The 14,730-nt window shown below is 39.0% G+C and overlaps 1 protein-coding gene across 3 annotated transcripts; it reads right to left on the reverse strand.

Annotated features, from left to right (window-relative positions):
- Positions 1-822: 822 nt before the first annotated feature.
- tdrd1 (tudor domain containing 1) lies at positions 823-12,801 on the reverse strand. Of its 3 annotated transcripts, none has more exons than XM_077625852.1 (16): positions 12,670-12,801; positions 12,273-12,424; positions 12,126-12,151; positions 11,998-12,052; positions 10,286-10,397; positions 10,149-10,215; positions 9,577-9,648; positions 9,328-9,507; positions 9,115-9,258; positions 4,415-4,580; positions 4,271-4,348; positions 3,053-3,175; positions 2,855-2,986; positions 2,547-2,717; positions 1,140-1,513; positions 823-1,053 (listed from the first exon to the last, which is right to left on the reverse strand). In XM_077625852.1, the coding sequence occupies exons 2-16, from the start codon at positions 12,406-12,408 to the stop codon at positions 991-993; spliced, it is 1,899 nt and encodes a 632-aa protein (XP_077481978.1). In that variant the 5' UTR covers positions 12,409-12,424; positions 12,670-12,801; the 3' UTR covers positions 823-990. The 3 variants fall into 3 exon arrangements, with proteins under 3 accessions (XP_077481978.1, XP_077481979.1, XP_077481977.1); XM_077625853.1 differs by having other exon boundaries at positions 9,577-9,645; positions 10,286-10,400; XM_077625851.1 differs by having other exon boundaries at positions 10,286-10,400.
- Between the last annotated feature and the right edge of the window lie 1,929 nt (positions 12,802-14,730).

Consider the following 14,730-nt stretch of genomic DNA (forward strand, 5'->3'; position numbering starts at 1 on the left):
TGTTTCTTGAATTCTTTTTTTTATTGGAAAGATGAACATTGATACCATTTCCTCCAAAGTTAAATGAATTGGATGTCTATCGTTATCAATGAATAGGACATCTATACCATTATCAATGGAAAGCGATTGGTTATATTCAATGAAAAATCAACTTGTTATATTGAAATTAGAAATAGAATGCACTTATTACAATTTGACTTAATTTTTTTCATCTCGACTACATCTCGACTTCAGAAGTAAACAAAAATTTATTCAATCAAGATATTTTAAAATTGGAGGTACAAAGAATTTTCTTAGTTTTTACTTGATCTCTTATTAAAAGATTCAATATTGGTATATATATATATATGTATATATATATATATATATATATATATATATATATATATATATATATATATATATATATATATATATATATACACATATATATATATATACATACATATATATATATATATATATATATATATATATATATATATATATACACACACATACATACATATATATATATATAGAGAGAGAGAGATAGATATATATCTCTCTATATATATATATATATATATATACACACACATACATACATATATATATATATAGAGAGAGATAGATATATATCTCTATATATCTATATATATATATATATCAATATTGAATCGTCTAATAAGAGATCAAGTAAAAACTATGAAAATCCTTTGTACCTCCAATTTTAAAATATCTTGATTGTATAAATTTTTGTAGTCGAGATGAAAAAAATTGTGAGCCAAATTGTTTAGCAGTTAGGTATAAATGTTTTAAAATAGGACAAAAAAGACTAGATTGTCACTTAACAGTAATATTAATAACATGGTCTAGGGTAAACAGATTTTAACAGCTATTTGCAAAATATGTAAACAAAACTTTCTTTTCGGCTCAAGCGATTTCTGACATCAAGCCAGTAGACCCTTAAGGTGAACTAAAAACAAAACTAAAAAATGTAGCAACAGCTTAAGTATGAAAACGTTCAAAACATAGACGCAGAGCCTCTATTTTCTCCTCCAGCTGTTCGATCTGCAGGAAGAAAAATAGAATTCCAAAGAAATTACCTTGGGGTAAGTAACAACCAGAATAGCTAGTAAAATAGAAGAAGCTCAGACCTTCGCGAGCAGGATTGAGCAGCAACACGCAGCTCTCTTCTGGGGCTCCTCTGCAATCTGCAGGGCACTTTGAGGGGTTGTCTCAGTAGACCCCATTGCGGTTTCCAAATCAGATGTCAGGGGGGTGTCAGGAGTGCCGCTTTTCTCTTTGTTGGCGGCAGACGAACTTGACGCGTCCTCAACTAGGAAACTTTGTAGAGCGTCTAGGATCAGGGTGTTCAGTTGTGGGCCACCCCGTTCGGGAGGTCGGCTGACTGTGAGGATGTTGTTGGAGCCGTCAAACGACACCCCGGTGACCAGGAAGTCATCCTGCAGAAATTTGAGGAATAGCCGCTTCGCTTCCGGTGGCCACTCGGCAGGGGTGAGATCTTTGCCTGTGGAAGAGGAGGAAGTCTTGTTTGTTTGTTGTTGTTGTTTTGTGAATAACTTTTTGTTAGGTTTATCATTATTATAAATTTGCTTGAAATATAATCATTATATATATGTGCTTGCAATGAAGCTTATTGACATTAATAAAAGGCATTTTAATACATCTCTTGCAAGAGAAATGCTCGCTCCAAAGTTAACCAAAACAACTTTAAAGGTCACTCCCCTTTTGCACCTGGACTTCTCAAGACCAATGTTCCCTCTAAGCTGCGCACCTGCGCAATTGCGCACTACTCTCGTCTTCTCTGCACACAGCAAATCATATGGAGCGCACAAAATAAAATCCCTTTTTTTTTAGCTGTGAGGCCGATGCGCGAATCACTCATCCGCCGGGCCGCCCATTCATAGATATTAATCATTACATTTTATTATTACTAAATCATTTATGTGTAGTAGACATACACCTGCTTATGGCAGGTGTGACACTGGTGTGTACCCATAGCGAGCAATGATGATGTTGCTCACACTGGTACTCAGTGTGCTCAGGGAGGTTTTCTTTCTGCCCAGACAAACAAAAAATTAGAGGGAACATTGCTCAAGACTATGGTTCACATCGAGAGAACGGTAAATTGTTTTGGGAAGCATCAAGATGGTTCACATCGAACTGTGGATTGTTTTGGGAAGCATCGGCTTCTGAAGATGGTTCACAACAAGCGCTCTTGGGAACTGTGGATTGTTTTGGGAAGCATCGGCTTCTCAAGATGGTTCACATCAAAACTCTCTTGGGAAGATTCGACAGACCTACAATTGTTTTGAGAACTGAGATAAATTGTTACGAGACTCTAAAAATGTTTAGACTTCTGTGGGGCATGGTGTTAAATCTTATGAATAAATTAGCAAGAGAGACATCGAGCCATCAGAATGATCTTGCAAGAAATACGGATACGAGTTCAGATGCCTCTTTTGTTGAAAGGTAAATATTTGGGAATACCTATATGGTGAACCTATCACTTTTCAAACCCCAGGCATGACCTGGATTACCAATCAAAGCACAGCGGGCAATCTGGAAGGGCAGTCCTAGCAGGTGTGCAGGGATGGGCAGAATACGGGACAAGGGCAGCTTTTCAGTGTTGCCGTAGTCGGCGTAGATGACGGCGACCTTATCGTCTTCGCCTGCCTCCAACACCACTGCACGGTACCAATGGTCATCGTCTGGGTGGGAGAAAAACACATTGGATTTACGCTTCGGCTTCCTTTGACGGTGGTGGACGTCCAAGTCACCACACGGAAGGAGCGCTGTCAATGGCGGGGTAAGAGATCAATTGGATTTTGTGAAATTGGTTATTCACCAAGAAACTGAGCACAGCAGGCGGCCCCAGGCAGTAGTTGTGAGCGGTCCACAAGTGAGGACAACGCGGCTCGGTTCCTGATGCAAAAAGTGGTCAGCTCCAGCATGGTACACGGGAGCTTCTGCTCAACCTCTGCTGAGACGAAAGCAGACGATCAAAACCTTCCCCGGCAAGGCTGAGGCTCAAATGTGTTCTGACCGGAGTTGGGGCTGAGTACAAAGAAGAGAGAAGGACTAGCAACAGCTTCAATGTCAGGCTTGAAGGGCAAGTTGTCGGTGGGTAACTCCGGAGTTTTCCAGTCCAACGGAAACCCATGATCATCTATAGAAGAAAAGACAAACGACAAACATTGTTCAAGGCCAAAATGAAGGGTCAAAGAAGAACACTTGATGCCTTGACATTTATGTTATTGACAGCAACGGATCAAGCCGGAAATCTTGGCGCAAATATTGACTCAGACCTAAACATTGACAGATATCTAATGTTTAGTAGTAAATACGCCTATTACAGCCAAAATTGAGTGTCTTATGTCCAAACAAAAATGGTCAAACTTATCCATGCATTCATTTTAGATTTTTGGAATGACATTTTTTAGAAATCGACCAATTATTTATCCCCGCCAATATTTGGACTGTTGACGTAAATTAGTATCGGCCTTTTTTAATGCGACTGGTCAATATGAAGAAATCAATTTATGCAGCCGCACCTCTCTCCTCATAAGTCTGGTGCCGACCTGGTGTCCGTTGTTGTAATGATAAGCGACATGGAACATGAATGATTGTCATATGATGTAAAGCGCTTAGAATTAGCCTTTGTTGAATTTGCCCATCCAACGGTATCCCTCACCTGGTGTCCGTTGTTGCATAGGATAGGCTCCAGCACCCCATTAGGTCAGTGTGAAAAATTTGATTTTGGAATAATTTTGGAGGTTTATATGATTCCTGCTGGGAAAACTTTGATGGGAATGACTATTGTTAAGATAGGCGACATGGTTTTAAATGAAAAGATTTTCAGATGGTGGTGTCCCTTGAGATTTTTTTCAATGCAAAAAGTGTGCCACAACTCAAAAAGGGTGGGAAACACTGATATTTAGTGGATATATAAATAAATACAAAAAAAATGAAAGACTAAAAGAACATTTTTAGTTTTCCTGTTTTGAGTCTTTAAAAAAAAATAAAATACATGAATATTTTCTATCTTAATTGAAAAAAATATAGAAATATATTTAATACTAAAAAGTATTTATACAGTTTCCCCCGATGATAAAAATTAAAGGATCCAAAAGCAAGTTATATATTTGCAATTCCCCCATTTTATCTTCCACCTTATGGAATATTCTTTCAATTTCACTCATCAACATTCATTATTTGTACTGTTCAATTCCCAGGGAAAAAAAGCAAGTATGAAACAACTTACTTATATCTTGCACTCGTGTTGAAGTGCTCGTTTTTGTTCCAAATCCTCCCTCGAGGAGGAACGTGCTCAAATGCTTTCCTACGAGAACAACATTAGCTTCACCATTGCATTTCATTACTCCATTGGACACAAGACATACTCCACCTGTGGGAAGCTCAATGTCCACATTGTATGCACAACTGTTCTCCGGTGTTTCGGACAATTTTGCAGTTACTACCATCCCAGTCAGAAGATCCTTGAGGGCAGAACAGCATTCTGGTGACCAGACACCATTTGGCGGATCCACGCCGTCAACACGACACTCTATCACCTGTGGGAAAACCAAGCAAAATCAATAACGTAGTGTAGTATTCCAGACTAGTTTGGCTGTACTTGTAACTTATGTTCAGATGCAAAAAGTTATGTTAGGGTGTTTAGACGAAGGTTATCATTTATCTTACATTGACATTAACATTGATTCAGCCTGTTAAAAAACTAGAGCTGTCAAAACCTTTTTGTTATGAGCTTCATAACAGAGGGTTATGTCTACAAACTAGTGAAATAATTATTTAAAGATATCGTTAACCTCAAAATTGAGCCACTCAATACCATTGAAACCCCCCAAAAATCAACCAAAAAATGATTTTTTTAAAACTAAATATAGCTTTTAGATTTTTATCTTTTTTTTTAAATAAGGCGGAAAACAGTCATTAAATTCATGTTCGTTTGAAAATAACTGTTAATATTCTCATTTCTATCGTAAAAAATAATAAGTTAAATTATTGCAAAATAATTAGTTGCACAATATGAAGTGGCAGGCCTCGAGTTTGACTATAGTGTATTTTTTATCTGAATTAAACGCCCACCAAAAATGCAAATTGAACTAAAGTGGGGACATTTCTTGCCTTTTCATTGTTCACTTTCAGCTGAGGGTGATATACTTGAAGTGCGACTAGTCGTCTAAAATGTAACTTTCATTTGTATCCAAAATCAAAAGAAGGCTTAACAATTTAATCTGATTCATTCAAGAGCAAAAAAATGACTTTCATTGTGGACTACTACACAAATGAAAGAAGTCTGACTGTTAAGAGGCTCAAAAAAGAGGATTTGGAATATTTTCACCCAACGCGTCGTGTACTTTACATACTAGGGCTGGGCGATCAAGACAAAATGTCATATCTCAATATTTTCCAGTGTCAACCACTATTTAGTCTGTTGTTGCTCCATTTAAAAAAAGTCATTTTTAATGAACTCTTTCAGTGCCATTGACCATTGATAGACATTTAATCACCCTTCTGCTGTGAATTGACATTTTGTCAGTAGTAAACGTCAAATTCATTTTAATATGAATTGAATTCATGTTCATTCATGGTGTCTGGAGTTATCAAAGGCAGCCAATGTGTTAAGAAAAATGCAAAAAATATACTCAATTACTCCCAAGAGAACACAAACATAACACAAAATAACTGCGCAACGATGCTTCTGAAATCAATTATTCTGGACAGATTTCAGTATACATATTTTAGACAACCCGAGCTCAGTCAAAGCCAAATATGGAATTGCAAGTAATTTTATTGGAACTGGCTCAGTGAACTGGGTAAAATGAAGTTTTCTTTGCCTAGTCCGTGAAAAATTCCTCAGTACTTTACTGTGTAAAAAAAAAAAAAAGTATTGCATCAACTGTAATCTATTTTAAATTAAAGATCCAAATGTGTTCATTTGATCTATAGTCCAATTCCATATTAAATTTAAAAATGCATGTGAATTTTATAATGATTAATCGGCGAAGCCTAATAGACACCCAACAAAATAAACGCTCTAAAGCAGGGGTCTCAAACTCAATTTGCCTGGAGGCCGCAAGAGGCAGAGTCTGGGTGAGACTGGGCCGCATCAGGATTTCCACAAGAAAAGCGCTGATAAAACATTCCAACGTTATCAAATATCTTTATTTTTTAACAAAAAATAATGAAATAAACCTCAGGGAAGTAGAGCAGATCCCCATATTCTGACTCCATTTCCTCTAAAAAAAAGCATGGAACCTTCTGTGCTTTAAAGCCCCTGGATCTGATTTGGTTGATGCATTTCACAACGACAGACATCACATTGTCAAACTTCAGGCATCTGCTGCAAAGGGCCTGCTGATGGATAATGTAGTGCAGAGCTATGGCCTCCTCCACAACCTCCTCTTCCAGTTTTTTTTCAACAAGTTCTACCAGTCCATTCTTCCACCCTGTCATTGATGGGGCTCCATCGTTTGTTATTCCAACAAAGCTCTTCCATGGCAAACTGGCATTCTCAATGGCATCACACAGCTGGTGAAATATTTCCTTAGCGGTGGTCTGCCATGCATTGGAATTACTGTGAGCAACTCCTCCATCACTTCAAAATTGTCATCAACACCACGGACATATATTGCGAGCTGGGCAGTGTCTGTGATGTCTGTGGTCTCATCAAGAGCCACTGAATATACACTGAAACATTGTGCTTTCTCACACAGTTGATCATAAATGTCACATGACAGGTCAGAAATGTGCTCTGCCACGGTGTTGGCAGAAAGGTTGATGTGGTTGAACTGACTTTTCTTTTCTGGACAGACAAAATGTGCAGCCTGTAATATGCACTTTTTGATAAATTCACCTTCTGTGAATGGCTTTCCTGCTTTAGCAATCAACTCACAAACGGCGTAGCTAGTTTCGACTGCTGCATTACTGTCTTTGGTAGCCTTCTTGAAGAAATCCTGTTGCCTCAGAAGACGTGTTTTAAGACTGGCAACCTGGTTGGCTCTCTCATCTCCCTGGTATTTTTCGTACTCCTCAGCATGTCTCGTAGTAAAATGACGTTTCAAGTTGTATTCCTTGTGCACCGCAACTTTTTCAGTGCAAATGAGACACGTCGGGGTGCCCCTGTGCTCAACAAAGAAATATTGCACTCCCCACTTTTCTTGAAACTGTCTGTACTCATCACCGACCTTTCTCTTCACGGCAGGCTTTGAAAGAGACATCTCTGGGGCTCTGTAATATGTGTTTCCACTTGGAATAAGTCTCGGGTTGACTTTCAGTCGCACGGGTCTGTGGCGCATGTTCACTTTCGCTCTCCGATCGTATTGGATTACGACAGTTCTCTGAATTTCTCAAGTGTCATGTTAACGCACTTACTGTTAAGTTTCAGTTTCACTCGCGGAAATGGCTACAGACACAGGCTGGATCACGGATCATAGCGCCTCATTCAGTTCTATGCTGAGAGCAGCGGAGGACTGTGCGCGCCGAGCGGAGTGATCGGCTTCACGGCTTCTCCTCCGCCCAGCTGATTGGAGGAATGAATGAGTGAGTGAGCGAGGCACTGGACAGCCCGGCCAATGTCCCGCCCTCCAGAGCCGTATACCTCACCGTGATTGGTTCATTCAGCTTCGAACACAACAAGAGCCATTCTATCAATCTTGCGGGCCGCACGAACATTAATCTTTCATATTAAGACGGGGGCCGCATATTATCGTCCCGGGGGCCGCAGTTGGCCCGCGGGCCGCGAGTTTGAGACCCCTGCTCTAAAGCATTTTTTCTATTGTGGCATTATGTACATAATATTTAGTAATCATAATTTGTAGCATGGACCTATTCACTGCCACCCAAGGTATATATGTATTCTATTGTGGTGGCCTAAATGTTAAAAAAGGAAATTTTATATTGAAACCAACAATGAACCTAGTGACTTTTTTAGTGTAAAAAGACATTTTCTTGGCTTGCCAAGTCTTTCATTCATTCCAACTATTTCCAAAATCTGATGGTGAATAGCATCAATTTTTTAAACTACAGTGGTACCTCGACATATGAGTGCCACGAGATACGAGTAAAATTTTAAGCAAATACTTATCTTGAGATACGAGCAGACAGCGGGCGCGAGAGGCTGCTCATAAGAACATCATGGGCACCGTCTTTCTGGTCGCAACTCCCTCGTGTAATGTCTCTACGAGCACTGGGCGGAGCATTGCATTTTTTCAGTGTTTTTTTTCCCCGTTGGTCAGTGCGAATGGCGGAGCAATCCCTAATACGAGAGGAGTATATACTACTTCTCATTGGCAAGTGGTCGTGCGTTATCCTATTGCGAGGACATTTGTGTGCATCATTTTCGGAATATTTTGAAGGGAATACAAAAGCAAACCACCTTAGATAGGTTACATCTGAAAGTTAGGGTGGAGGTGGGGCAAATAGAGCCAAAAGAAGAATGGTTTCAAAATTTAAAACAAAATTAGAATTAGGTTTAGTGTAAAGTTAGATTAAACTTATTTTTGAGTGTGTCTGCATTGTAATCCAAGTTCATTTCAATTTGTTTATGTTATGTTACGAGCGCGTTGCCGTGCAAAAAGTCACCCCCTTTCTCTCTGTCCCGATTTCCCTCTCCCCTCCGCGAAATCCGTCTAATTTTAGTACTATTAAACACATTTTAGTACTATTAAACCACTAGTTATGTGTTACTTTGTTAATGGATGGCGAATTAGAACAAATAAAAATGTTTTTCCAATCCAATATCCTGTTTTGGGCGTTTTTTCAGAGGTTTGGAACGAATTAATTTGTTTTTAGTTCATTTCTATGGGAAACGTTCGTTTGAGTTACGAGAAAATCGACATACGAGCTCAGTCCCGGAACGCATTAAGCTCGTATCTCGAGGTACCACTGTATTAGTCATTGGCTGTCATAAACAGAGGTGCAAATAGCTGGCCATCAATCCAGGGGCTCCCCGCCTGGTGTCCATAGTTGGCTCAAGCACCCTCCACAACCCTTGTGAGGATAAGTGGAATGTCATTAACGGCACAAGACTACTTTCTTTCCCCAAATATTGCCCTGTGTTGTTCTTTTTTTTAATGTACTGACACAAGGATATAACAGCTCAAGTTCTGCAGGCAAGGCTCTCATCCTGTCCAGCGATGTGTTTTCCTCATTCCCGTAGTCAATATACAGTACGTGCGCTTGTCTTTTGGTGGCCTCCAACTTCTGCACCAGGACTCGGTACCAAAGCTAAGTACAACACACAAGCAACATGCGTTAGCACTAACGCGCAACAGTCTACAAGGAGTCACTTTTTACCTGATCAGCCGAGAACTGCGCCATGCACACTTCTCCGACGCAGGGCATGTAAGGGGAAGCAGGGGCACCGCTGGGGATCTTCTGGAGCTTTCGGCTGATGCTATTTACATTCTCCAGCAGCTCGCGGCTTTGGGGGAAGAGGAAAAACCTCCCGGGGTTGTGCATCTCCGAAATGCAAGCCTAAAATCCACAAACAACCACAATTTGATACACACACACAATTTCAAAGTGGGAATGTGTACCAAGTACCTGAATTTCTGTTCCTTCACTAATCTTCATTTTCTTCAAATCCTTAAAATAAACCTTCTGGGCTGTTGGCTGCTTCATTTTTAAAAAGAGAAAAGAATAAAAATGCCTCAAATGACAATTTTGAAATTCGCTTTATCGCTTTATATTTTAGCTAAAAGCTACCTCGTCACTTTAAATTAAAAAAATTAACACTGAAGCGAAGGAAAACATGATTACGGCCCCCAATAACCAGGAAAAAAAATCTGATTTTTTCCCCACCAATATTTAACTCATTGGTTGCTATTGAAAACAATTAACTCCTATTGCATTTAGACTGCGAGGCCTAGCTTTTAGTTCTCAGCTTATAGCACCATTGATGGCACTAGATGTGCAATCCATTTGGACTAGGAGGGATACATGAACCAAGTCCTCTCCCAGTCCTGGTGGTTCAGACGTCTAATACTGTCAATGTCAACCAATATCTTCAATGAGTTCCTTCTAAAGAGTAAAGTCTTCAAAAATGTGCATTCAGTTAAAATAAAAATACATGAAACAGCGCTACCTACGATCAGTATTTGACTTTTTTATATTACCTTCACGTCCAGACAATTAGCGTAGTTGTCCAACTTTGTCAGAGGCGCAGTCGGATTCAGTTTCTTCCTTCAAAATTAAATTTAAACACACCTTTGAGTTTTAGGAAAATGTGCGTTTATAGCTTTTCTCAGCTTACTTTGCGTGTTCTGGATCAGCGGGTCTGCAAATCAGTCTGTGGCTCTTCCAGTCTTTTCTCTGGCACAGTGTTGAGCAATACGTGGTCTTGCAACGCGTGCAACGTAAATTACCTGCTTTACGAATCGGCAAAATGTCAAACTTGAATGTTCCCTGTTCCATTTCATTATCAGTTTAAACTAGTTTTTAGCCCTTATTTGAAACTTCTTTGAAATTATCTTTTCAGAGGAGTTGCAACTGATTGGAATTTTTTTTTTTAAAGGACTAATCTCTGAGGGTTTTTTTACTCTAAGTTATTGCTATACATCTCAATACAGTAATACCTTGAGATACAAGCTAAATGCATTCTGGGACCGAGCTTGTATGCCGATTTACTCGTATCTCAAATCATCTTTTCCCATAGAAATGAACTAAATACAAATTAATTCGTTCCCACCCTCTGAAAAGACACAAAAAACAGGATATTACAACGGAAAAACATTTTTATTGGTTATAATTCACCACCTACTCACAAAGTAACAAATACCTATCTGGTGGTTATGAGCTTCAATACTAAAACGTGACATTACTCAGTACAGACTGACGGACGCGCTTGTAAAAACCTGTACACCCAGTGCTCGTAGACATCTTTACGCACGGGCGATGCAGCAAAGAAAGACAATGCGCTGTTATCCTAAGCAGCTTTCTTGTATGCTCGTATCTCAAGGCAAATATTTGCTTGGAATTTTCCTCGTATCTCAAATTTTTCGCATGTTGGGGTATTCGTATGTCAAGGTATTACTGTAATAACGTATTAGTAGCTGGATGCACTGATTTTAGTCCCTAGTGGAAAAAAATGCATTTATTGTGACAGGGCGCAAAAAAATGGCTTTCTGCAAATGCTGTAATATATTACGAGGTAAAGAGCCAAATAGCAACATGGGGGACTAGAATGAGGGATCACAACCAAAACATTTTGGTGGAAATTTACAGTGGTGCCTTTAATTCCGAACTTTTGAAGTATTCAGGTTACAAAATCCCTCAATGGGAAAATTTTGTCTAAGGGTACGAAAGAAATTCAAGTTATGAAACGCAAAATGTTGCAGCTTGTATTTAATTTTGAAATTGGCATGATAGGGTTAGCAGTAACATTAATTATTAGATGTTATTAGCATTAGAAAAAGCAATAAGTCACCTCCCCACTGTGTTCATGTTTGTGCTCTCTCTGTTGCCTACCGTTAGCTTCCTCTTGCTCCCCCGCGTTTCAACACGGATATATTTTATATGCTTGTTAATCATTTTAAGACATTAATAAATCATTTTCTTATAATTTCCTCTGATTTTTGTATTTTTTCACATCTTTCATACAAAATTGGGAGACATTAACCCATTTTAAATGGTGTAGTTGGTAGTTGTGTGAGGACCGTGGGACGAATTAGAGAATTTACATATAAAGTATTGCTCTACTTACAAAATTTTCAATTTACAGAAAAAAGTTCTGGAACCAATTCTAGAGGTACAACTGTCTACGTAACAGACAAATACTACACTATTAGAGAAAATCAGTCCTTGGGAAAATAGCCAAACAGAATGGATGGCAGGACTTATGATTGGAATAGTCATGAGAGTAAATTTGGTCAATAAAAATAGAATTTGGTCCGAATAGCTCTTTAACTTCCAATAAATAGTTGCTATTGCCACTTTTAGACCACCTTGTATATAAATATATATTACCTTCCTGACCACAACTCTGGCAAAGGAATAAAGGTGATGGCATGGGCCCCAGTACCTTTATAGAGAACATTTTATTAGCACTTTTACATTGACCTCAGTGGTTTAGTTATGTTCAGTGTAATACATACAGTTGGAGAATTCAGCTGTGGAGACACTAAAAATAATTTAAAAAAATAAATTCATTAATTAAATTAAATTTTAAAAAGACGGTATGTAATAAACGACAAAACATTTGAACATTTGGAACAGCCAAAGGAAGGATTGAAGAAGTTTACCGGTTGCAGGTGACAACAAGTCCGGCTTGACCGGGCTAGCAGCCGCCGTGATGCGTCCAGGGGACGAAGGAGAGTCGGACATCGACTGCCTCAAGGGCAAGTTAGGCTGCACCATGTTGTACGAAAATGGCTTCATCGTGACCAGTCACAGTCTACAGTTAAAGCAACACATACAAAAATACAATACTTACTAATTGCGTGGCGAATATTTTATTTTTTTTAAAGCAGATTTGATTCAAAGTCAATCTGACGACGATAAAAATTAGCTAAGTTAGCTCGCCGATTGACCCATTGACAACATTGTGTTGTGTTCAATGACATAGCCGCGCTAAAAATATGACGACACGATACACAACTGTACATTTTGTGGAAGTGGTAGACATTAAATATAACTCACATTTGTTTAGTTTGGCCGTAACTTGAGAGGACGGCGTGTTTCTTGCAAAAATATCAATGTTGAAATACAATAGAAAGCGCAAGCGCAATGGCAGGACCTGTTGGTTAAAATGAGGCGGCCAATCAAATGACGTCATAATCACGTGACGCTCCCTTTCCGTAATTTATGTATTCCATATATGCATTATATTTTGTGAAAGTGATAATTATCGTTCATCAGATTCCTTCATGTGTAAAAATTCTGCATAATTTCTTAATTTATTTCTTTGTGGGGCGGGGTGTCTGACTGCCTGAAGTAAATCAGGATAGGCTCCAGCACCCCCGCAACCCTTCTGAGGACAAGAGGTTTATTTTTATTTTACCTCCGACATTTAGACAAAAAAATGTAACGTGTATTTTTGCACAATATATACAAACTTCTGGCTTAAACTGTAAACTTGCACAAACTAGCAATATAAAAGCAATTCTCTTCAATTAAAATGTTAACATTACGTTAAAAAAAGTTTCCCTTACTTCATATTTTATTTAAAAAAATGTAAATATTAATAAAAATCATAACGGTCGATTGGTTAGCGCGTTGGCCTCACAGTTCTGAGGTCAAGGATTCAATCTGAGGTTGGTCCTCACTGTGTAGGGCACAGGTGTCAAAGTGGCGGCCCGGGGGCCAAATCTGGCCCGCCGCATCATTTTACGCGGTCCGAGAAAGTAATACGAGTGCCGACTTTCTGTTTTAGGATCAAATTCCAATGATTATAGGCTTATATTACGTTTCCTAATTTTCCCCTTTTTAAATAAATAATTGCAATTTTATCATCCAATTTTGTGTTTTTAGTTCAAAAAGCATTTTGTAAAATCTAAAAAATAAATATACACAAATATTTTCTGTTTTCCGTTTTAATAGTGAACATGATAAAAATATATTTTGTTTCCTTTTGAAATGGAAAAAAGCCCAATAAACAGTTTTGTATCTATTAAAAAAACGGAATATTTAGGGCTTTTGATTTTAATCTGATTTATATATATATATGTATGTATATATATGTATGTATATATATGTATGTATATATATATATATATATATATATATATATATATATATATATATCTTCTCCCTCGGCCTGCGTGGGTTTTCTCTGGGTACTCCAGTTTCAGGGGAAAAAAACATGCAGAGTAGGCTGATTGAACACTCTAAATTGCCCCTAGATGTCAGTGTTAATGTTTGTACTTTGTCTCCTTGTACCCTGCGATTGGCTGACCACTGAATTAGGGTGTCCCCGCCTTGTACACGGTCGATTGGTCGCCAGTCTTTTGGTCGCTTGGAAGGTTATTGATAATTACCATTTAAATCGTTGCTCAAATTCCCTAAATACAAACTGCGAATTACTCTTTAGTCATACTTAATGCCGTATTAATTATTAGGCTAAAGAAACGCTCCAAATTTCCCAGACTTTTATTGTTTTTTGTTGGAGAACTTGTTAAGACCCTGACGGACGTAGCTTCTTAAAGGGACAGCGCATGTACATACAAACTCTTATACACTCACTCACACGTCGGCTCAGTGAAACTGCTCATGGCCATTGTTGGCTTTTATTGATGCGTAGACCGTGTTGTTTTACCTTCTTTTGGTCGCCGGTCTTTTGGTCGCCGGTCTTTTGGGCGCCGGTCTTTTGGGCGCCGGTCTTTTGGTCGCCCGTTGTCGCTGTCCGGGCGCCCAAAAGACCGCGACCAAAAGACCGGCGACCAAAAGACCGGCGACCAAAAGACCGGCGACCAAAAGACGGCGACCAAAAGACCGGCGACGAATCGACCGCACACGTCCCCGCCCAGTGCCCATAGTTAGCTGGGATAGGCTCCAGCACCCCCCGCGAACCATGTGAGGATAAACCCATTCAGAAAATGAATGAATGGATGTTAATGCTATAGCAAGAGGTTCATTCAGGATTCCGCCCCTCCCATTCAATTTTAATTGGACATTGTTTGTTTTAAATGACAATGGATCATGATCAGCCAGTGGTCAATGGACGCTTCTCGCCGTCAATGGCAGCCAATGAGTTAATAGGTG

This window comes from Stigmatopora argus, chromosome 18 (genome assembly GCF_051989625.1).
Source record: "Stigmatopora argus isolate UIUO_Sarg chromosome 18, RoL_Sarg_1.0, whole genome shotgun sequence".
Lineage (NCBI taxonomy): Eukaryota > Metazoa > Chordata > Actinopteri > Syngnathiformes > Syngnathidae > Stigmatopora > Stigmatopora argus.

Bases quoted from the DNA above. Each gene is read 5' to 3' on its own strand.
- tdrd1 (XM_077625851.1), bottom strand. From the start codon at position 12,408: ATGAAGCCATTTTCGTACAACATGGTGCAGCCTAACTTGCCCTTGAGG. The intron at 9,259-9,327 runs GTAAAAAGTGAC...TGTTGTACTTAG, and splicing joins CGCAGTTCTCGGCTGATCAG to CTTTGGTACCGAGTCCTGGT. The intron at 1,514-2,546 runs GTAATCCAGGTC...CCTCTTCCACAG, and splicing joins TGCCCGCTGTGCTTTGATTG to GCAAAGATCTCACCCCTGCC.